A 24,032-nucleotide genomic window follows, 5' to 3' on the forward strand; every position below is an offset into this window, starting at 1 on the left:
GTCAGGATCCAGGGATCAGGCTGCATGGCCATCTCTCTGTTTGTATGGCAACGGGTTTCAGACCAGTGGGAGATGATGTGGTAAAGCACAGAGCATATCTGTTTTGCCTCAGATAACGGCATTCCGTCATGCAAATGTATGGGCTGTTTATGTGTAAATCAGAAAGGCTTGTTGAAGAAAGGAAAGGCAAGATTTGTAAGGAGGAAACAGTTGGGAAATGTTACTTTGATAAACGGCTCGTGGTCCCTTTGACCTGTTTTTGTGTGTGATGTAGTTGTGCAATGGAAATCAGTTTCATCAATGAAGGAAAGGAAGTTGTGTGTGTCTTTGTGTGTGCCTCTGTTTGATTGGCACCAGTTCCTGAGTGGGTGTGTGTGCTCTGATCTCAACTCACTCACTTTAGACCCCTCATAAACTCAAGCTGTGAAGCACCAGAAATCAGTCGGGCACAGTATTTTCCCTAAAGGTTAACTGAACAGCAGGTTGTGTTCAGGCTGCACGCACTCAGGCTTAGTATTACACCATCCGCCCTCAGGCTACCATTTCCTCTCCTGAGACTGATGTATTTCTACTGAATGTTTAATCTCCAGTCTACCTCCTTCATTCAAGGCTTTGTTTGCACTGCTGGTTAAAGTTAGATTGTTATTTTCACAGATATTTTTGTTGCGGCCCCAAAACTCTCCTCCCACAGACAGACGATAAGTAAAAAAACAAACACACAAAAAAACACATTTCTTTGACACTTCTACGGAATGATCCAAAAAAATGACTTTTGTAGCAGCAGTGGGAACGCCTTTGAATCACAAATTAATGAGGTGGATTCGTTATAAAGCAGACCTCCCTCGTCAGTTCTGTGATAGACAGGTGTGGAGATAACCTCGGGCGTACTTCAGCTAGCGCCTTTTGCTGTACGTTACCATTCCAGGATTAGCATAACCAACAAGCTGTCATGTTCTCCAATAAGGAACATCAATCAGTGTCAGACTATGTCTCGTCAATGCTCTCTGTCTTAAGCTTGTTAATTTCTGTATGCAATCTACAGCTGCAGCAATTAGTCATGTCAGTTATACTGAGGAACGTAACAGTGAAAGTGGCGCCAAAAGAGGGATCATTTTTATTGGCTTCACTTGTGTCTATTTCTGTTTACATTTCTAAATGACCTAAATTGTAAATAAATTAGCCATAGCCTCAAGTTAAATAATTTCCCTTGCTCTCAGAGTTAGGAAAGTGTGGTTATCATCCTCAGTCAGAGGGCTTTCATGGTGAATGAAGATTAAAATGAGAAGATTCATGTGAGAGTTCATTGCTTCCAAACTCTGTTGGGTAAAAGTGGTTTCTGTCAGCAGCTAAGTATTGTTTCCACTAAGGTGTAGTTAATTCTGTCTGTACAAGAGTTCCACTCTTTTTCATCAGTTTTGTCATTTGGCTTGACAGCTTTTACAGAAAAACAAGCTGTGATTGCAGCCATGCAGAGATGTTTTGGTGTAGTAAGCAGAGAGCCGTGCAGCCTGAAAGGTGAATCTTTATTTGGGCGGCTACTGGTGCTGCCGGCGGGACAGCTAGCTAGCTTTGAGATAAACAGTAAGAAGCAACCAGTTCCAACAAGAAAAAGAACAGAGTGCTATATTGTGTTTGTAACAGACATTTTCTCGGTGATAAAAGTGTCTACCATAGCTGCTAGTGGCATTATGGCAGAGGAATTATGAGACTATTTTTGATTGACACTTTTGAACTCTAGATTGTAGCCAATGTTTGGTCCTTGGTAATGGTAACTGTAGGATTCATTTGCCCATTTTTCAGTAACAAACATTTGCCCATTACAAACATTAGGTGACAGTGGTGAATTATTAGGTTGGAAGGTGCTACTCCCACAATCCACTGCACTGTGCATGACCATTGCCCTCAGTGGAAGAGGATAGAATAGTTGTTGTTTTGATGTCAGCACAACCATGTCATTAACCGGTACTCTTGATTGGCTGCCTGGTACAGGGAGCATGCCTGTGGACTTCATGCATTGATTACTCTTACATTAAAGACACAGGGTCAAGGTTGGAAAATAGTAGAGCATGCCTTTAAAGTGACCTCCTGCCTTGGTCTGCTGTGCTTTGTAATTACTGTGGATAATGTGTACACACATTTTAGAGGGGTTGCATGTGTGTCTGTTGGTGTATGTGAGATGAAGATGGTTAAATAACTCAAACACAGTCACAGTTTTTTTGAACCCTGAGTTACTGTTGTTACCTTGAATTTTGATTGAATGCAAAAAATATATTGTTAATCACAAAAGTCCTTGTAGTTGTTCTGTTCTTTTTTTCTCTTTCAGCATGCAGTTGTGTTTGTGGCGGTGGCCCCGGTGTTGCACTAGGATCCAAAGGCCCCCCTAGTAACTCTTTGATGCACTCTGTGATGAAGCTGGCCTCAGGGGTTGCAGCAGATAACAGCCCTGTCCAGAAGCTAGCCTTCTGTCTCTTGGCTAACCTCGCCATGTCCCGCGACTGCAGAGGCCTCTTGCAAAAGGTACAAGCCCGGTGCACAGCGTAGGCAACGTTATGGATAAGATGTAATCAACAGAAATGTAGTGGGAAAGGCAGTGTCTCATAGGTCTAAGTCAAAGGACCTTGGACTTAGTGATGATTTGTTTTTTGTCAGAGTAAGATATTAAGAATTAAGAAGAATCTCTAAATGGTTTAAGAATAAACCTGCTCAGATGAGCTAATTCAACAGTTTTCCTAGTAGACTGAGTTCTGAAGTAGTACTGAAGTTCCTAGTAGATGGCTGTGAAAATAAAATGTACAAGTTGGATACATTTAAGTTAGGTATGAAATACATTGTTACAGAATAAATAAATAAAAAAGCATGACACCTGCTATAAATAGACATGCTCCTCTTGCAATTAACCTGTCCAAATACTTTCTAAACTTCTTCTTCTTATGATCTGTTCACATGATGATGCTTAAACTTACTTTTCTGTCATTCGTAGAATAATTTCCTGCAAGCCTTCCTGTCAGTGCCAACGCCCAAGGCAGTTGGTGTTAAGACCACATTCATAGGTTGTGGTGGCGGAAGCCTACTGGGCCTGTGGCTGAGGCTGCTGGTTAGTCTCTCGTTCGCGGAGGACGGCCAACAGAGTATCCTTAGAGTGACTGGAGCCCTGGAACTGCTGGCGGACTTGGCACCACACCGGCGCCACGCACTGCTCACCCTTCACAACCTGTGCTTCTGCCCTGCCAACAAGCCTCACGTCGTTGCCAATGGTATGGAAGAGCGGCAACTTCTCCTTTCATTTTGCTTCTGTGAAAACAACAGACAGCGGGCGTTAAGATGCACTACCGAGTGTGTGGCTGTATTTCTGTTGAAAGTCCAGACAAAGTGTTGGCATTGGCGGCCACTCAGTTTCTGCTTGGCAGTTTTATCAAATACAAAAGCTCAAGCTGCTCTGCAATCACTCAGATTGAAGGCAATATCATAGCATTTGATGTTAAAGGCATTTTTAGAAACACATTTATTCAGTTGGAAAAATGCAGCAGAAGATTAATGATTCTTAGACACGTACTGTAGATAAAAAAAAAAGGAGAGCAGAGAAAACTAAAAGACAGATTGTGCCCCTCCCCCCCGCCTCACACCCAATGCAAGCTGCAGGTGTGAGTTGGACGACCAGTTGGGTTTCCTGTGGAAAGATCACATTTCCTGTGAATGTTGTGCACAGAGTATGAACTTCATCAATACCGTCATAGAGATAGGCATGGTGTTATTTCATTTAGCTTAATAGCTGGTTTGATTTGCATTGAGAGATGATCTTATACACAGTTCTTGATGCCAATCTCTAGGTTTGGTCAAGAGTATTTGATGATATGGGGCTACTTTAATTCCAAAGGCCAAGGGCACTTTGTCAGGATGCATAGTATCCTGGATTATCAAATAACTGGCCTTTAAAAATAAAAATCTGCCTGCTTCTATGGGAAATTAACATAGGGGTTTTAAAGGGGACTTTATATGTCATTTTGAATAAAAAGATTTTTTCCCTAGCAAACTGATAGTGATCTGACAGTCGTGCGCCTCCGACTGACTGACTGCATGTCTTTTTTTCAGACAAAGCCATGAAGGTGTTACTAAGTTGTCTGACCAGTAAAGAGATTGAAACCCGCTCTATGGGAGCATCTGCATTATGGGCATTGCTCCATAACAATCAGAGGGTACACACACACACAAACACACACACACACACACTAAACCTTTATTGTAGTGACGCTGAATTTCACTATTACAGTACTACAGTATTGGAGTTTATTAGTGATATATGTCAAATTAAATCCATGTGGTGTCTTCACTCTGACTGTCCCTATAAATAAATCGTCTGGAAAGCTTCAATGTCCTATCACATACAAAAGATATGACAAACCTTTTTTATCTCCTGATAATGAACCAAAAAAAAGAACTCATCTCAACTCTTCCTAATCTGTCTTTCTAATTTCCCCTCAAAGGCTAAGACTACTTTGAAGTGTCCCTCTGTTCGATTGAGAATTGAGGAGGCACGTACCATCTCTAAGAAGGGTATGCATTTATTCACTTTGATGAAGACATATCAGCACCTGCCCCGGGGCTGAATGTGAACATTTGCATGTCCTGTTGTTTACAATAGTTTTTTTTTTTCTCCTATAAACTGCAGATGCAGAGAACAAGCAGGATCCAATGACTGCCTACCTGTTGCAGTGCCTTGAAAACCTTTCCCAGCTGCTAAATAACTGATTGTATTTATATTGTTTGTTTTGTATCATGTTTTATCCTATTAAATAATTTTGATATTAAAGTGCCAAGTGGCAGATTTTAGCTACCGTCTTCTATGTTCTGATTTCACTGGAACAAATTGTACACACAGGCATGATAGTTATGGCGCTCCCCCACTGCTAGTACCAGGTCTACTCGGCTCGCCTCGACTCGGCCGTGGTGCCCACACCTCCTTTTTCACCAGATTTAGTATTGCCTCTTGCGTGGGGCGAGCGTGGCTGGTTGTCATAGCGACGCGGCAGGAAACTGCCGTTACCTAACGCAACACACACACAGAAGGTTGAAGGTGGGTTGTGTTTGTGGTTGTTGCCACAGCCAGAAGACAAATTTTGATTTAAAGGAAGCTGTAGGAAGAAAAAAACCCTGCTGGCTAAGTTATTCTGTTCACGACACCCCTGTCTGTCGCTAGCTCTGACTGTAAATGTTAATGGACAAATCATCCGGTTCGGCGAAGCGCTGCAAATGCGGAAGGGCCTCAAACCTCCATTCTATCTGAATTCCAGCAGGGGGCGACACGTGGTTGCAAAAGGAGGTAGATTTCTAGAGAAGCCTATGAGAAAGTGACCTCTTTGTCACTTAATTTATTATCTATATTTTCATAATGAGTTGATGGTCTCAGTTGGTAATTTGAAGTCTTCTGCAACACAGAATGATGTTAATTTTTATTTATTTATAAAGGTGTTGATTTTAAAATCGGCGATAAAGCAGGGGGTGTTTTAGGGCGTGGCTATAATGTGATTGCCAGGGAAAGTGCATAGCATAACGTAGAGTGTAAGCCTCTCCTCCCTCTCGTCTAATGTTGGTATACCCGCAACCCGGATGGCTGCGCCCGGAACTGCAAACTCAACAACTCATGGCAGATCCCCACAAATCAATGGGTCACGTCACACCTGGTTGGCACCTGGTTGCTAGCGATGATGACACAATGATTAGTGCCGATTCTATCGGACCAGTCAGTAGTCTGCAGGTTTTCACGTTACAGTTTGGTATCGCCTCAGGCTGTTTGGAACCTAGACGGAGGTGATACTAAAAAAAAGTACCTGTTAGCTAGGAACCGATACTTTTTTATCATAATGGAAAAGCAAAAGGGACAAGTAGAGGCGAGTCCAGCAGGTACCATGCAATGGAAAAACCCCATTAGTGTTTATTTTCTTAAACATTTCAGTCTTTTTTAAGGAAGTGTACCAGCTGTGGCTTTAAACACAGCTGTGGTGGTGTAAAGCTGCTGTTCACAACATATCACCTGAGGTTAGTTGGTGATAACCAACTGAAATCTGACAGGAAGCAGACAATAAATGAAAACCTTGTATTTACCATAGGCCGTTAACGGTCTATGGTAAATACATGAAACAATTAGACACGTTAGTGGCGCTGTGAGGGGTGCTTTTAACTTATTGCTATTGGCAGAATGCTAACATGCTTGATGAAAATGCTAGCACGTTGACGTCTTGCAGGTGTTATGTTTACCATGTTCACCCTTTTCACTCAAACCACAAATGTCAACCTCGCTGTGGCACTAGAGGAAAAGATGGGGTGTGACCAATGTCTGTAGGATTCATCCTCTGGGAGCCGTGAATGGCTCCACAAAATGTCATGGCAGTCCATTATATGGTTGTTGAGATATTTCAGAAACTAACATTGACGTTCTTAGAAATCTTTTTTTTAAAGAATTCTCTAATTTCAGTTTAAAGAGATATCCTTTTATCGCATGAAATGTCAAAAAAGGACTCAAAAGTCCCAATGGAAGTATAAACAAAGGTTTACAAGATGGAATGATTATAGTGTATAGTATTATAGTATAGCTGGGTAAAACATTGGAACAATTTAGAAAACATCAGTATGGATCCCAACGTGCCACGTTATTCCATAAGTTTGCCTCCCACTCTCAGCCATGGTGATAAAGTGCCCCTCTGTGTGGAATGAGCCAACAGTGGGTTACCATGAAGTGTGCCCCAGTAGTTGAAGTGTCTCTCTGTCGCTAGAGAGCTAGCAGGAAGTGCCGCTCGGGTGCTTCTCCTCTGTCTCATCAATGCAGCTTTCATTCTCCCTCGGTGGGGCAAGATGGAAGCTGTACAGAAGGACCACTGGTACTTCGTGGTACTCATCTTTCTTCCTTTTCTTAAAGGTACGGTTGATATACATATTTTTAAAGTTTAAAGTAGATTAACACTTTTATTGACTGTTAAAGGTGGCATTCACTTCTCTCTCTCAGTACTCTGAAAGGCTAATTTATTTAACCATTTTTATCATCAGTTTCTAATCTTTCACTTACAATCAGTAATTTAAACTAAACCTTCCTTTAAGCCATCATTTGTGTAAATTTATATTGGAAGATTGTAGAAGAGCTTGTTATTGTGAGTTTTGCAAGACATTGTTATTCTAAACCTGCCAGAACTCTCCCGGGGGCATCACTGGACTTGAAATCAGTTGTCATTCAGCTCGGATAAAAGCCTTCGAAAACTTGGAAGCTTGATCACTAACTATTGTCAGTTGTGTGTATGTGTACTGGCTCAAATTAGCCTAATTACCATTAACCCAAAGATGGCCTCAAAGCTGTGAATGGCTTTGTTAATCTTCAAGTAGAGGAGATTTAGAGGGGGAAACATGGCTTTTTTTGACAAATTGGTGCAAAAAATGTCTCTAAAGTTTAGAGAATATATTAAAAAAGAAATCAATTAGTTACAGTTAGTTATTAGTTCCTACAGCTGGTTGTTCTTGTATATAATTGAGATTTACTGTTTTTTTTTTATCCTTTACTGATTTATCAGTTTGAAGATTTCTAGATGCATGATTTCTAGATTCTGTCTTTGTCCAGTTGCTGCCCAGCACATGGAGCCTGCTACAGTCCGCCTGGAGGAAGGGATGGTTCTCAACTGTTTGTGTCCTTGGGACGGCAACCTCAGCTTGGTGTCCTGGACCAAACTACCAGACAAGAATCTGGTAGCTGTTTTCCATCCAGAGTATGGAGTGGACTTCTCTCACCATTACCGGGAAAGGATAGAGTTCCTGAGGACCACGCCGATGGACGGAAGTATTTCCATGAGGAATGTCACTCACCAGGATATCGGGCTCTACCACTGCTCTGTTCAGACCTTCCCTCAAGGCCCCTGGACAAGGAACATTCAGGTGGAAGATTTAGGTAAAAAAAAAAAATACAGAGGTGGAAATTTGAAGCTCTCCCGCTGAATGATGTTGGAAATGAAACTGTAGAGATTGTTTGGTTTCCATCACGCATTAAGATTTCTTTATTCTTCGACAAGCTATTTCTTGTGTGTGTTGTGTTTACAGATGAGCCCCCAGAGGAAGACAACAGCACAGAGTCCTCCATCCCAGAGGTGATCGAGGCGGACACAGAGTTGTTGGCAGAGCTGGACAACAACCTGACCATTAGCTGTAACCACGAGCACAATGGTAGCGTTTACCAGGTCATTTTGGAGAAGATGCCCCACGGCCAGCCCTGGGGCATTATCGGAGTGTGTAAGAAGGTGGAAGGGGGCCTGCTGGCCGAGGACTACAGCGACAGGGGCAGGGTCAGCTGTGCAGACAGCCTGGATGTCAATCTGCACCTGACAGGTGTGGAGCGGAAAGATGGCGGTTTCTACCGCTGCACCTTCAGCACAGATGCGGGGGTGCGGACGACCACTGTGCTGCTCACTGTGCCTCCTCCAGGTAGAAAGACAGAAATCATGCAATAATCAACTTACACAAAAATCCGGCCTTATGGCTGAATGATACATCATTTCTCACACTTAAAATGATTTATGGATGCAAATTTGTCTCACAGAGTGCAGTGATTGATGAAACATAAATGAACACAATAAAACAATGTTTGTGATGTTAATCTCAAACAGTTCAGAAGACTCAGACAGACTCCCACCTGCTAAAACCACAACATCCTGTGGAACATCTCTGAATAATGTTACTAAAGAGATGTGTGTGTGTCTGTGTGTGTGCACACTACTGCACGTTTGCTTTAATGTGATGTATCTGTGAGTCATGAGAAAAAAAATAAGTGAACTATACGTATCTTTCACCACAAATACGAATAAAACCACACAATTGTATTATTCTCTTCAATAGAATACCAATGCTTTCAGGCAGTTATAGTTTTTCTTTTTCATTACTTTCTCGATATCTTCAGGTGGATTCAGCCTATCTGTGTACATGATGTATATTTACATCGGGGCTGGAGCTGCTGGGCTTATTCTACTTGTTGCCATCATCATACTAGCAGTGAAGCACAGGTAAGATCCCACGCTGTGGTTTCACAGTTTAGCAAACAAAACTCCCAAACTAATCTTGATTGTTAAATATGGGTCTATTTATTAATGTCATTCATTTCATGAAAATCCATCCAATAGTGGTCCACTGTCAACCTCATGGTGTGGCTACAGTAAAGTCATGGGATCGACAACTTTTCATGGTTTTCTTGTCTGTTACCTATAAATCTCTGAACAAAACGTTGTGCCAGTAAAGAAGCTATTGAGATATTTCAGTGGATAAGTTGAAATGTCGACCTTCTGGTAGTGCAAATTTGTTTTTATTTCATTTAACTAAAATTACAATGCTCCAAACAGCCCGTCTTTACCCAGAAAACAACGGTTTGTGTTGATTATTCAAGCAGCTCATGACGACCCAGAATTAAGTTTCTAGTTAGGCAGCGACCTCTCTTGGCCGTAGTAATTTCCGTAAGACCAAGCAAGAACTTTGTTCGTGATGCAATGACATCTGTGACGTCAGTAGTTTTACGTGACTCATTTTAAGCAAGTCCCTAATGTTTTACTAACCTCAAGGTTGCTTTCACAGTTGGTCCGTAGAAAACGAACCTTGGAGCGTTTGGTAGGATAGTACGATTCGTTTGGGCTGGTGTGAAGGCTCATTCGAAACCTCACCTCATCAGGTGAGGATCAAACAAACAAACGATGGTCTCGGATTGCTTCCAAATGAACTACAGTTCGGTTCACTTCAGGTGAGAACGGTTGCACTGGGACCATAGGGTTAGGCGATCAAGATATTCTAGGGTTGGCAATTGGTGCTTTACCAAAATATCTTCACAGTTAGATTTTAGATAAATAATCCTCAGTAATGTGTACATTATGTCTAAGTGGGGAAAAGGCAAATAAAACAGCTAGAACAGCTAGAACAGTCTGGTAAGTTCAGAAAGGTACATCACTTTACTGTAATGCAACCTTCATATCATATCACAATATCACGATATACAAAATCTAAGACGATATCTAGTCTCATATCACGATATCGATACATTTCCCAGCCTACTTGGGAGTCTTTGGAAATTGACCTATAACGTTTTTTTAGGTACGAGGCTAACAATAAAAAATATTAAGTTATTCAAAAGAAAAAGGAAAGACCAAAGGGAAATCTGGCAGGCATGTGTTTTTGCTTTCCTGTCCTGTTAATCATTTTATGACTTTGGATTTATCCAACTGATGCTCTGGGGACCACGAACGGGTTAACGTTCAGTGGTTTGTGGTTAAGGTAACCCCCAATCCCCGAATGTTTCATGTTAATCAATGTTAATATTGGTGCTTTCAGAAGAAACTTGCACATGAGAAATAATGAGATACGTGTGACGTTGCATCTGATGTTGCTCACTCATGAAACGTCCCACATTCCCACAGGAAGAAGAACAGGAGAGAGGAGTACAGAGTCAAACTGCACCCATCTCAAAGACAGGTGAGCCTCACATTAGTCATCACATCTACGGCTGTTTTTACACTTGACATGTTTGAGGCCCTCCCGTACCTTCTTTTCAGACATGCACTTAACTAGCACATCCTGTCATGTAACCTGATACACGTTTGCTGACTTATCTAATGCTGCTTTGTCATGCTTTACGAACTGACAAAGTGATGGCTTTTTGAAGTAATCATAGCGATGTAATGTAATAAGGTAATTTTATAATACAATAAAACGTTGTTTTTTTAACTGTTTGCCATGCTCAGTCATTACTTTATCATCGGTCACATGTCCTTGTCTAACACTTCATAGACTAATACAACCTACCTCATATTCCCAGCCAAACTTCTATGAGAACATCTCTGTGTGCCCCAGGATGGCAAAGGAGTCCAGGCAGATCAGAAATTTCCCGGTCTATGCCAACCTACAGACCGTACGATCACACAAAACCAAATGTCAGCTTCACAATAAATGAACATTCGTAAACTTGACGTATTGCATAATGTGAACGTGTAGGTTTTCACAAACAAAGCAGATTGATTTCCAGCGGCTGAAAAAAAAGTATTTAGACCCCTTTCCTTTTTGCACACATCATAGTGTTGTTGATACACTCCATAACTCATAATGTCAAAGGGAGAATATGTTTTTAGAAATATATGCAAATTAATTAAAAATCAAAAACTGAGATTTCTTTTCCCTAAGTATTGAGACCCTTTCATGTGGCACTCCAACTTGCGGTCAGATGCATCCTGTTGGCTTTAATTATCCTTGAGATGTGTGTGATTGGAGTCCACCTGTGGGGAATTGAATTGATTGACCACAACACACCTGTGTAATTAAGGTCCCATAGGTCCCACTGCATGTTACAGCTACACCCAATGAAGTGTGCAAAAAGTGAAATGGTCTGAATAGTTTCGAAAGCCACTTCATACAAAGGCAAAAATAAACAATTTGTTTTTATAAGATGCAGGGATCATTCTGACACTGATTATTTGTCATACTTTATTTTGAAATGAGTTAACAAACTGGTGCTCATCACAGTCTCAGAGAGCTGACGGGTTTGTTTGTGTCCAATCTTAATCCCACTAATTAAATGTAGTATGTACTTCATAATCACTGCTCAGGAAATATTTGTTGTGGGCAAAACAATATTTGACAGTAACCATCACGCAGAAAGAGCCGACAAAAAGCCTGTATAATCATTCTTTTCACTTCCCTAACCCCCGAGTAAAACGATTGACAAAAGCCTGTGTAATTGCTCTCCTTTTACTTTCATCCCTCCCGGTTTCCATTCAAAGCTTGACAATGGTGTCTAATCATCTAACGGAAAAGAAAAGCAGTCACTCAGCACTGTAGCGTCACTTGAGACTGTTGCTTTCCCCAACAGGCTCTCTGTCTAGGATGGCTGCATTCTAGTAACAGAACGCTCTTATTGTGAAAGCTAAACTCTAATTAGATAATCCTGTGCTTCAGTTTATAGCGCCTTATGCTTTGTCTATCTATGGTTTGTTGATGAATGGGTTGGTACTTTTTTCTGTTTTAAAATGTAATTTCCAAATCGTTATCATAATTTTTATGAAAAGCTGTCAGAGGTTTTCCAAGTTGTGTTTATTATTTTGTATGCTTTCTAAGCTTGTCTATATGCTTCTGTAAACCAAAATGTCAGGTTTATGGTAGGACTATTAAGCTGTGTGTTGTTTATGTGTAATGTGATCCATTTATCTCCATAGAAATGGAGGCAGTGGCAGAGGCCGTAATGGATATGCAGGCTATCCTGCTAGGAAACAAGACAAATGTGGACGAGCTAGAAATGTGGAACATAAAGGGACAATATAGTTTGGAATCCCAAGTTTTTGCCTTCATTCTCTCATCTTGCTGTTCGCGGAAAAACAGTAGAAGCTGTAACTATAAATTTGACTGTGACACTTGTGATGCTGCGTGTGTATGCCCAGCAATACTGAAAATGATGTGTGTGACTGTAAAAGACTCCCATGTGGTAAAAATAAAACATAATGTCATAGCCACTACCTCTGTGATTTCCTGTGAAGTGGGAGTGTGATAACACAAAACTAAACTGAAAGAATCAAGTGTTGACTGAAAACTATGTCTAGGAAACCAAATGATTTGCTGTGAATTTGAAGAACCTCTTCGTGTTTGTGCTTAAGTTCTTCATGGATTAGTTTAACATTTTTGGAAATATGCTCGTTTTCTTTCTTGCTGACAGTTAGATGAGAAGATTGATACCATCAATGTGAAGCGTTTTCTAGCAGGCTGGCAGTGTTATCTTGGCTTAGACTAAACGGGGGAAACAGCTAGCATAGCCTTGTTCGAGGTTAACAGCAAAGCTGAATCTCACTAATTAATGTGACTTGTTTGGTTAATCTACGGTTGTGTGCCAGACGGTAGCTAAGTCTCCATCCACTTGTCATTTGAATTATCTGAAGTTCGGTAAAAGAAAGTCATGCGAATGAGGTTGGTGGAAGTGTGTTTCCATCCAACGGCTTTAAAGCCAATAAAACCCTGTGCGTAATGACAGCACATGCTGTTTTTGGTCAAATTGGTATATTGAATAGATTTGAGACATTTTAAGGTGTTTTCAGCTTGTAGTAACCTTTGTTGGCCATTTCCTTTCACAAGTTCCTGATAAATTACGGCATTTGTCAATTTTTGCCATCTAAAATAGCCGTTATATTTAGCTCATAAATTAAATCCAAAAAGTCTCTCGTCTCCTCGTTCGTCCACTTACATCCGTCTTTGTTGACACCCGGCATGTGTGCAAACAGAGCGGAAAAAATGGGCGGAAATCGACTAAAACTAAAACCATAAAATGACCTAAAATAATTCATTATTTATTCGGTAAATAACGTTTCCATCAACGTTTATCGCATAAGCCGTGTATCGATCATATAAAATCTGACGAGACCGAACGTCTTTCCTTTGAGTCGATATTCATGAAATTCAAATGAATTTGACTGTTTCCATAAGGCATTTTTTTATTCAATATCACATAATTCAGATAAAAACGTGTGGATGGAAACATAACTTGTGTCTGTGACTGTCTTGAACAGTTATTCTTGAAACCCTGTTGTCTTTGTGAGGCTGCCGTGCTAACGGCAGAGACAACAGGAAGTTCCTCTGCCTGGCCAGTTTAAAGGGAACGCTCCAAAAAATGTCCTCCATAAAGGCATTCACCAGGGACAAAATAAAACAACATATAAATGAAAAGATTTTTCAAGACTGACACAAATGTTGCATGTGTTCTGTGCATTACACGGAAACTTTACATGTTACCGCTGAGGAGGAGGGTCTGGCAACGCGAGACTACGTCAACGAAGTAGTTTACCTCTCTTTTATGGGCTACCCACCACCACAAGCAAATTAAACTGCAATAATTCCCCAGTTGTTGTCCTTATGTTCATTATTTTTCATGTAATCTTTATTTTGTCAAAGAGGACACTTTTATTTTGCCATACCGAATAATTCAATCAATCCATACGCTTGTCTGTAGTTGTGTAAGAGTATGAACAGAATTATAACATGGAGGTCGGAGAAATTCTATTGAACGTGTGGGCAAAACTCAATATATTATTGGTTGGCTTGTTTCAGCTAATTTCAGCATCTAAAATTAGCTGAAACAAGCATCTGAAATTAGCAGAAATCAATCCAGTTTTTGGGGGACAAAAACTGCACCATGAAACGTGTCATTTTTGGATTGGGTGTGGATAGGCTCATAGAGTTAGATGGGTTTGAATTTTTGAATAAACCTGCAAGTTATACGCATGAATTTGTCACTTTTGGTCTAAAAAGCTAGCTGAGCCAACCGGCCTGGCTCTAGGTTCAAATTTAGACCCCTTCACTTTTTGCACACATTATGGTGTCATTGATGTAATTTTTTATAGAATGAATTGCAATTTCTGCCCAACACTTTACACTCAATAACTCATAATTTTTAAAAAGAAAATGTGTTTTTAGAAATGTTTGAAAATTTATTAAAAATCTAAAAATGAAATCTCTTTTCCCTAAGTATTGAGACCCTTTGATGTGGAAGACCAAATTGTGGTCCATTTGCTTAAATTATTCTCGAGTTGTGTGTAGAACTTGATTGGAGTCCACCTGTGGTGAATTGCATTAATTGGACATTTAAGGTCCCACAGTTCACACTACATGTTACAGCTACACCCAGTAAGTGTGCAACAAGTGAAAGGGTCTGATTATTTTCTAAAGCCAATTTCTATATAAGCAAATCAACTCCCATGTGGTATAAATAAAACATGTCATAGCCACTACCCCTGTGATTTCCTGTGAAGTGGGAGTGGGCTAACAAAAAACTTAACCAGAAGAATCAAGTGTTGACTGATAACTGTGTCTAAGAAACCAAATGATTTGCTGTGAATTTGAAGAACCTCTGCCTCTTTGTGCTTACATTTTTCAGAGTATAGTTGAACATTTTTGGGTAAAAATAGTGTATTCACTTTCCTACTGAGAGATAGAGGAGAAGATAGATACCATAAATATGAAGCATTTTCTAGCAGGCTAGCAGTGGGTTATCTTGGCTTACAACAAAGACTAATTGGGTGGAAACAGCTAGCATAGCCTTGTTAGAGGTTAAAAGCAAAGACTTGTTTGGTTAATCTAAGGTTTTGTGCTAGACTGTGTCTGTGCCTGTCTTGAGCATTTTTTCTTGAAATCTTGTTGTCACTGGCTGCTAACAGGAAGTTCCTCTGCCCTGCCAGTTTGAATGGAACAAACCAAAAAAAGTCCAATAAATGTGTATAACCAGGCGATTTATTGGCATCCTTTTGGGGATGGTTTGGTTTGAAAAGCAAGCTAAGTTAACCAGCCTGGCTCTAGTTTAAAATTTTGATAGGGGAGGCATTCCTTTTTTCTTTTAGGTCATGGCAAGAAAGCAAATAAGTGTATTCACAAAATTTTGAATAATTCCTCATATCTAAATTACCTTTCAACACTTGTTAGTGTAAAAACATATGCTGATACATGATAGAACATTCAATTTATTACCTTTTTTATCATCAAATACATTACATATGTACATTTAGTGACAACTGTAGTGCTACTTATCAGTAAGTACTGCTCTAATGCTCCAGATGTAGTGGAACTATTATACATACATTTATTAACCACAGTTGAGAAAAGACTCATGACAACTAGGACAGACATGTGGCCAGATATGTATGTTAACTGTCTGTCTACATATGGTTACTATGGGCTCTGTAACGCAGACTAATTTTTAGATGGGCACTTTGTTCGAGGTTCAAATGAATATGAAGTTCTTTAAATTACAAATATACAAAATAAAGTGACTGACTGCGAAAATTAACTCCAACATAAAAGAAATGCTTGTACTTGTATCTCCTGTTCTACAGGAATATTATAACAACAACAAAACACATTAAGATAAGTGATTCATTTTGACATTAAAGGACTGCCTAAAAGTGATTGTCATTGGAATTGTTTTTAATTTCATAGTTTCTGGAATTTCTGGATTCGTGCCCTGCTTTAACATAACATTAAAGCAAAAAGCACAATCATTTTTTACCAGAAATATTTAACAAGATGATAATTGTCTGCAGTGCTGACAGCCACCAACGGTCTTGATAGGTAACCGTATATGTTTTAGGTGTAACATGGCATTTCACAGCTGGGTTGACAGTATTTAAAAGAGACCTAAGACTGTTTGAAACACTTTGTAGGTACAGAGCTTAACTCTGTCCACAATGGTAAACTCGAAGCCCAAAGACAATGCTTTGCTTTGGTTAGCTCTCACACTCTCTCGGTCTGTGTCGGAAGGCACTTCTTACTGAGGACAATGCAGAGAACGATAGTTACGCATCGTAACTCCAGATTCAATTTAGGCTTCACTGTTGCTATTGAGTTTATTCCTTGTGCATGTGAAGTCTTATCATCACAGCGGTCATGAACTTAGTGACATGTCACTCACATGCTACAGAAAAAATTCTTTGAAAATATTTTAAACGTTTTTAAAACGCTGAATTGGGCTTTTTTAGAAACAAAAGCCAGTAATATAGACCGATATTATTTATTTTTTAGCTTCTATGCGGTTACTGGATGGAAAACTAAATTATATATTCTTAAACTGGAAAAACACTTTTGTTTCATCTAATGCTAAATATGAAGCTACCACCATTAACTGTTTGGCTTAGTTATCTTAGCACAAAGACTGGAACAGCTAGCCCTAAAACCTGCCTATAAGGACCTCTAAATCCCACTTATTCACTTGTTTTACCTCATTTGTTTCTTCCGACATAAACCCAATTGTAAGAACAAGTTGTGGTTTTATAAGTGTAGGTACACATTTTGTTAGCTGTGGGTGGAACCAGGGTAGCTGTTTCCCCTGTTTACAGTTTTCATGCTAAGCTAAGCTAACCAGCTGCCAATTTCTAATTGACTGTTAACTGTTTTTACGTATTTTACTAGGCAGAGATTTCCTCAGTGAAACCTCGATTCTAACATTTATTTATTTTTAGATCTGGACGTAACATACAAGCAGGGCACATTTTTTGACACCATAATCCACATGAATCCCATGATGCAATACTGTACCAGTTATCAGATACTGTATATGAGGCTGGATAGGAGTTAGGAAGCTACTGAAATCAAATTGCTCTGTTAGTGTAATGTAGAAGTGGCAGTTATAAGTATCGGCTGTGAGAAGGTTGCATTCTAAAATTTGGGACATGACAATCCCCTCCTATATAGTTGAATTACATTTCTGAATGACTGATTGTAACCGATTAAGGGCTTTAGCTGATTTATCACTGAATCAAAGACAAGCTGTTTCTTTGTAAGGCTTTGATCAATTTCACATTCTGAAGAAGGAGAGATGTACAGCAGGATTGAGAGGATTATGGTTGAGTTTCCCTTTAAAATGGTTGCTGAGGCTGGACATTGTTGGAATGAGTCTGGTGTGATTTCATCCATTTCAGAACAAAAGCCTTTTCACACATTGTTTTACAGCGGGCCTTAGTGTGTTTGTACCTCTTATTTCTTGTACGGTGTTATGCAGTGATTTAAAAAGGTGGTCCTGCTGGCTTCAACAGCATAATGACAACATAATACATATTAAAACACTTACGTTTTGGTGCAATCTTTGAAGCTACTTCTGTTGTTACACAACACAAAAAAAATGTCCTTTTTCAGGGTCCTTTTCATGTACCACTCGCTCTACAGTTGACACTATTGTGTATCACCTGGAAATGATATATTACACATGTCACTATACATATTTCTACATCCTCTCTACAGTGGTGGGGAAAGTGTCCAGTTTTGGTGGAGCAATTCTCTGTCATTGAAGGGGTCTCAGGCTGCAATTGGATTCACAGCCACTAGAGGGCGACGGTGCCTCTTCCTGTTGCTCGGTCTCCTCCTGTTCATCAGACAGAAAGCTGGGGAACGTCTGTGCTCGAGGGATAAAAGTCATTGTCAGCCCGCTTCCTGTGGGGGAAAACAGTGGAGAAAGATTCAATGAAGAACTTCTTTTTAGGGATGACTTTTACCTTGTTTCATTTCCCTGGACTTTACATTTTGTTTTCTTAGAAAATATATTTATGATACCACTATGCTGATATCTTTATATACAAATGAAAATTACAAGAATAACCCTGGCATTCTTCATTTACCTAAAATGACATTTTAAATAGAGTAGGTGGTTCTCAGATAACACAAAATATAAACCCTACGTTGTACAATAGTGTATTGAACAGATGTGATGGAAAATCAACTTTTCACCTGAAATAAACAGCTTCGTTTCAGAGTGATCTACACCGTCTCATCTTTTTGGACTGTCTGCTGTCTCCCTTTCTTTCCCCGCTTTCTCCCTCTGCACCTCAATTTAAATTAATTGGACCAATTTGTTCTGCAGTTCATATTGGTTAACTGCGCTGAGACGGAGTAATGGATACTTGTGGGTGGAGGGCTGTTCTGTGCTACTGTGAGACCATTAATAATATATCAGAATGTTGTTTAGAGATGTGCACGACGAGGTAGGTTGAGGGTAAAGTGGCTGACAGGCTGCTGATCATGCACCGAACAAGGAGGAAGTGGCCAGTAATTAATATTTCAGGAGGTGCAAAACCTAACACAACACTGTTATCAACTCCAACCTACTCCAACCTACATTATGGTACTTACTGATACAGCTGGCTAAGAGAAGTTTCTGCATGTGAATACACTTCAAATCAATTCACCTCCAGAGGTTAACTCAAATTTGAACTTTGTTTTCTATAAGCAGTCATCTTTCAGGGCCTCATCGACAACATTGACAAAGAGATCATTTTCTTTTCTGCTGGTGGTGCTGAAGTGCTTATTAAAGAGTCAGATGTTCAACTGTACAAATCCTTCATAATATAACAAACACACAAATCTTTTTCTCTGTGTGTAACCAAAAGGAATCAGGCTCAGGCTGTAAGACGCTCTGCAAACTCACCACAATGTGGAATATAAAACATGACCCAGTCAGCCTGGCAATCAATGTCAAGTGGGTGTGTGTATGCGTGTCAGAGACACAGAGAGTCTAACAGAAATGTGTGCGAGGAGAAATGATGCAAGTAAATTAATAAAAGAGAAGGAAAAACAATAAAAACAAAATTTTCCCAGTGTAAGTTAAGGGAACAGCTTGCAGGAGGACTAGAGTACAAGCCATAACAAGTGAGTCACACACACACACACACACACACACACACACACACACCTACCTACCTACCTCCGCTAGTCTTTCCCTTTCACCATTTACCTTCCAAACTAAATTTTCCCAGTGTTAGTTAAGGGAACAGCTTGCAGGAGGAAGCACATAGGGGCTGGTGTGGGTGTGAGGATGAGACCACAACAGTACAGGCCATAACAGGTGAGTCACACACACACATCCACAACTCTGTCCGCTAGCCTTTCCCTTCCACCATTTTCTGAAATAAAGCAAAATAAGATAATTGTCCGGCTTAAAGTCTTAAAAGCAGCTTAGTCCAGGTTCTATAAAAACACTCCACTGCAGGTTAAAAAAGGGGGACACTTTCCCTCCTCTCTACGTTGTACTTAATAGATTGCTGAAACGACTGGTGCTCAACCAGGCATATCCTTTTCACATCTTTGCCAAGACAATCCCTCTCCTCAACCAAGGCCAATTTGGACCAGAGAAGAAAGAAAAAAAAAGGCAGTGAGCCCGGTGCAGACAGAGAGGAAGAAGCAGATCTCATCATCTCCTCTGACACAAACAGCGGCGCTTGTAGCGGGATACCAGACCATCGACGAGAGCCACACTTGGTCGGGAGACACAAATGTAGACACGCAAATAAATAGTAATAAAAACACAGAGCGTAGATGGTGACAGCATCCCTCCTCCTCTACTAACCCTACGAGAAGCAGACAGCGATTTGTCAGTGCCTTTTCATTACCAGGGAAGGTCGTGTCATCCTATCTGGCCTGGGGTGGCAGCTGCTGGGCTGGAGCAGACAGGACAGGCAGGGAGGGCACTCTCTCACACACTGGCAGATACAATGGCTGAACCTGAGCACACAAGCAGCTATTCATGCATGCTTGTACACACACACACACACACACACACACACACAGACACACACACACACCTGTCTGCACCTTACAGTGCTATCGCCCAGATGGCATCCTAGTAACAGCTGTAACCAGAGAAAGAGAGACTGCGTGTAGCACAGACTTTGGATTATGCAAGTCTGCTGACATCCAGCTTCGGTGTCTTTTCAGAGGTACGGCAGCCACAGGAGCAACGATACACTTTAAAAGACCAATTCAATGCAGATTGGGTCAGTTAATTTCAGTTTCAAATAATGCAAGCTAATGCCTTCAACCAAGGAAGAGCTGAACTCCATTTTACCTGGAGCAAAGCATTTTTTTTTGCATCTGCATCCACTATATTCCTTGTCGCCTGTTGCAGATAAGATAGTGTTATCATCCTGTTCCCCTATCATCTTGTCCCTGTGCCTTTGATTCTTGCTCCCTCTCTGACAAAATCCCGTCGTCTCACTCCCAGCCGATCAAACTAAGAACAGCGCTCCATTCCATTAGAATTGCTAATGCTACAGCACTAAACTGTGGGGCACAATGAAATGCAGAGAGAGGGAGTCAGAGTGTGTGTGAAATGGCAAAAGATTACATAAAAGTGGGTACCAAGAAGAAATACAAGCATTCTTGTCCCTTTTCCTTTCCACTATTAGGGTTGGTAATTGAACCATTTCCGACAGGCGTGGCGCCTTTCTTTTTCAACTCCAAAACTTTAAAGTGCCCTTATTTCTATGCATCAGCAAACTCTGAAAACACAGCAGTATCACTGAAATGCAAAAGAGTGAATAACATTAGTGGAGTAGGGGTGGAATGGAGTAGAAAGTAGAAACAATATTAGTGTTCTGGAGATTAAAACATCTATGTTTGCTTTTACTTAAAAAGGGGAATAATGTGGAGTTTATTTTTTTCTACATCACATCTCTTGGTTTCTTTTAAACAAAACCCATTTGACAATTATTACTTTCAATTAAGGCAAACAAGGCTTTTGGGATGTATTTTTGAGACATTTCCAGGCAAATGAAAAACAGATATAAACATATTGAAATAAAGAAGTTAAAGTATTTCACTTCACTGCCAGGTCCCCCGTTAACCAAGGCAGAGAAATAAACAAATAGGTGGAGAAACCTCCACGGGACAGGAAACTGTGTTCCTTAATTATTCCCCCGGACCCGCAGGGTATTTGAAAGCAACCCGAGCATGACTCAGCAAATTGACTGTGCTGATTGGATATTCATCACGCGCGCAGCGATACAGCCAAGGAGCAAAGGCAGCCAGCCATCAGGGTCTAAACTCCTAATTTCTTACCTCCATTTGCACCCAAATCCTTTTTAGCTAATATCGTCATTATTAAAGAAGAATAAATTGATGTATCTATTTCTGAATTCCTGTTGAAGCAAACACCAACTATTATAATATATAATAGTGTAACATATTTTCACACGATGTTCATTCAAGTTGTATTTCCTTGAAACACTGTACATATACACATATTAATATGTGTGTAAAGACTAAGGGTGTGACACAAAGCTACTATTTGTATCTGTTTATCTGTTTAAAAGTAATATATATATATATATATATATATATATATATATATATATATATATATATATATATATATATATATATATATATATGTATATATATATACACTATAATATTGACACTATATTTATTATTCATTTCAGTCCAATGTGTCATCCCAGTGTGTGTTTGTGTGGGGGGGTTCTTTGTTGTTGTAATGCCTGGATGTCTGGGTAAATCAGCAGCTCAATCAAGGAAAGTGCAAACAGGTTTGCCTAATTATCTTACCTGGACAGGTGGTAGGTTGTATGCTGAGAAGGTAAGATACCATTGACTGGGGTTGGCAGCTTGCTGTGAGGCTGCAAATCTCATTTTGTTGGTGTTCTTTTGCTTCAGTTTAATGCAGTTTTATTCAATTTCCTGGGTTCCATTTTGCTCCTGTTACCTTTTTTCGTGTTTTTCAACCTGGTTCTTTAGCTTCCCTTTAAAAATGTTCAAGTGCCGAAACCTCCTAATCTGCCCTTAATATGGAGTGGTGACCCAACAGCAAGAAAATCTGCTTCTGCTTCTGCTTCAATTTTTTCCTACGTCCATTTCTTTATTCATTTGTATTTACAAATATTTTAAATAATGTAAGTTTACCAGCCAACAAAATAAAATGTATGACATTTTAACAACGTTTACCTAAATTACTTAAATAGCGTTATAAATCATGATTTGTATTCCATAACTCCAAAAAAACAAATTCAATAGTTCAAGAGTCTAAATAAGACCTGTGTAACTTATAATGACAAGTGGAAATAGAGCAGATTACAAGTCGGAATAGCATTGGCCCATATTGCATACCAAACTGGAGGTTGTGTATATAACAGAGGGGGGTCCAGATTTATGTAAAGTTGGTCTGATGTGTCTAGTGACGCTATTGGCAAAAGCTCTTGATATTTTGAGTGCACTTTTAACTGAGTTATTGAGAATGAACCTCAATAAATGTCTGAATACTGAACTTCAAACCAACTACACATCAGTGTTTAGCCTTTAGCCTCTTTATTTACATATTGGCAAATGTGTTTCTTAAAAGCCATGCTGCTTTGGTTACTTCCTGTTCACACTGTACAACCACCTTTGTTATTAATTAAACTAAAGACAAAATTTGAATCTGATGATTATGAGGCAAAATCAATTTGTTTATGATTTCTAAACAGATTTATGGATATGTATTTTATATGGACACAATAAATCCTTATATCAATAACAAGATTGAGTGTATGACTGTATGATATCTCTGTGTTTTGGATGTGACTGAGCTATGACTGAGAAGATCAGTGAGGGGAGGGTGGGCCACAATATTACTGGGGGGGGGGAATTGATGCTGTTTGTATCTGTTCAGAATAGCTGAAATATTGTTTTATGACAAATAATGAATTCATATTTACTTACCAAAGACAAAATGTGTATTTTGTGCTGTTAGAACATATTAGGTCATGCTCAGAGTACATAGAGCAGCACAGAGAACAGAGGATGTGAAAGAGCTCCAGGGAGGTAGAGACCTTCTGCCAATGAAGAATCAATGCCATTACTCTATATGGCTCTCCACATCTAAGACTGGCTCGCAGCCATGTTCAAAGCAGCACCAGCACCCTGCTCTGTGTGAGCTTCTCCTGACATGCCTTTCACAGTCCAAACATCTCGTGTCACAACAGGAGTTAAACTCCCGTCGCTCCCCAGAATCACCTTGTCGTCCCCCTTGTCTGACGAGACCTTTTGCCGCGTCCTCAAACACACTGATGCATTCAATTTATTCATGGGAAAGGAGGGGGAGATAACGGCAGCGCTGAATGTGTAGAAGAGGTAGAGGGAGGAGGGTTGTTCTGAATCGGACAGACATGAGGAGAAAGTGTGGGAGGACCAGTGGAGATGCCATCATGATGGATGGGAGAGAAGCTGCTCTGCTCACCAGAGTTTGGAGAGTTTACAGAGACTGGGCCTATAAACAATGACCCTGGAAGCTTCTCTGTTAAGTGAAAATGAGTAACAAACATGTTGATGTTTGGAATGGAAGACACATTTTGCTTTTAAGGTTATCAGGCCACAATTAAATAATAATAAAAAAAATAAATCCAGCCTTAGGTTTTCAAAAGAAAATGATGACGTCAGAGCGACTTTCATCTTTGCCTGGTTTTCTGTTTGGCTCTATCAGTGAACGCCAAAAGGCCCATAATCCTCAGATAAGTCTTCTAATCAACTAATACCATGGACAGAGCGTAATCTCATCAGCTCACTAATCACCTTTCTGCCTCTGGTCTACATCTAGATGTTCACACACACACACACACACACACACAAACACACACACTCTTTTCGTGTGTATATTAAGTGCACACAGGGGGCATACAATGCTGCTATAGAGCACCGGCTGTAATGTTAATGTATTTCGGGTAACATTTATCTCCCTCTAACCC

The 24,032-nt window shown here is 40.0% G+C and overlaps 3 protein-coding genes across 9 annotated transcripts in view; 2 read left to right on the forward strand and 1 right to left on the reverse strand.

Moving 5' to 3' along the window:
* The window catches only part of rttn (rotatin), a 30,696-nt gene extending 25,864 nt beyond the window's left edge, over window positions 1-4,832 (forward strand). For 2 of the 3 annotated variants that reach the window (XR_004655185.1, XR_004655186.1), the window contains exons 45-48: window positions 2,324-2,517; window positions 2,981-3,254; window positions 4,090-4,551; window positions 4,667-4,753. Coding sequence is in view for 1 of the 3 variants with exons in the window: in XM_034861619.1 (XP_034717510.1) it covers window positions 2,324-2,517; window positions 2,981-3,254; window positions 4,090-4,193; window positions 4,482-4,551; window positions 4,667-4,746 (722 nt within the window). In the remaining 2 variants the exon portion in view is untranslated. Of the gene's footprint in view, window positions 1-2,323; window positions 2,518-2,980; window positions 3,255-4,089; window positions 4,552-4,666 lie in introns of all 3 variants that reach the window. The other variant, XM_034861619.1, reaches the window with a different exon arrangement.
* A 1,887-nt stretch (window positions 4,833-6,719) lies between these two features.
* cd226 (CD226 molecule) lies at window positions 6,720-18,011 on the forward strand. 3 transcript variants are annotated; one of them, XM_034861624.1, is made up of 6 exons: window positions 6,720-6,910; window positions 7,601-7,924; window positions 8,074-8,454; window positions 8,927-9,029; window positions 10,425-10,479; window positions 17,767-18,011. In XM_034861624.1, exons 1-6 carry the CDS (start codon window positions 6,847-6,849, stop codon window positions 17,848-17,850), a joined length of 1,011 nt encoding a protein of 336 aa, XP_034717515.1. In that variant the 5' UTR covers window positions 6,720-6,846; the 3' UTR covers window positions 17,851-18,011. The 3 variants fall into 3 exon arrangements, with proteins under 3 accessions (XP_034717515.1, XP_034717514.1, XP_034717516.1); XM_034861623.1 differs by lacking the exon at window positions 17,767-18,011 and adding an exon at window positions 10,823-12,509; XM_034861625.1 differs by lacking the exon at window positions 17,767-18,011 and adding an exon at window positions 12,213-12,509.
* The window catches only part of dok6 (docking protein 6), a 46,819-nt gene continuing 38,261 nt past the window's right edge, over window positions 15,475-24,032 (reverse strand). For 2 of the 3 annotated variants that reach the window (XM_034861621.1, XM_034861620.1), the window contains one exon: window positions 15,475-17,955. In XM_034861621.1, coding sequence (XP_034717512.1) covers window positions 17,807-17,955 — 149 coding nt within the window. In that variant the 3' untranslated portion in view covers window positions 15,475-17,806. The remainder of the gene's footprint in view (window positions 17,956-24,032) is intronic. The other variant, XR_004655187.1, reaches the window with a different exon arrangement.

This window comes from Etheostoma cragini, chromosome 22, assembly GCF_013103735.1.
Source record: "Etheostoma cragini isolate CJK2018 chromosome 22, CSU_Ecrag_1.0, whole genome shotgun sequence".
Taxonomy (NCBI): domain Eukaryota; kingdom Metazoa; phylum Chordata; class Actinopteri; order Perciformes; family Percidae; genus Etheostoma; species Etheostoma cragini.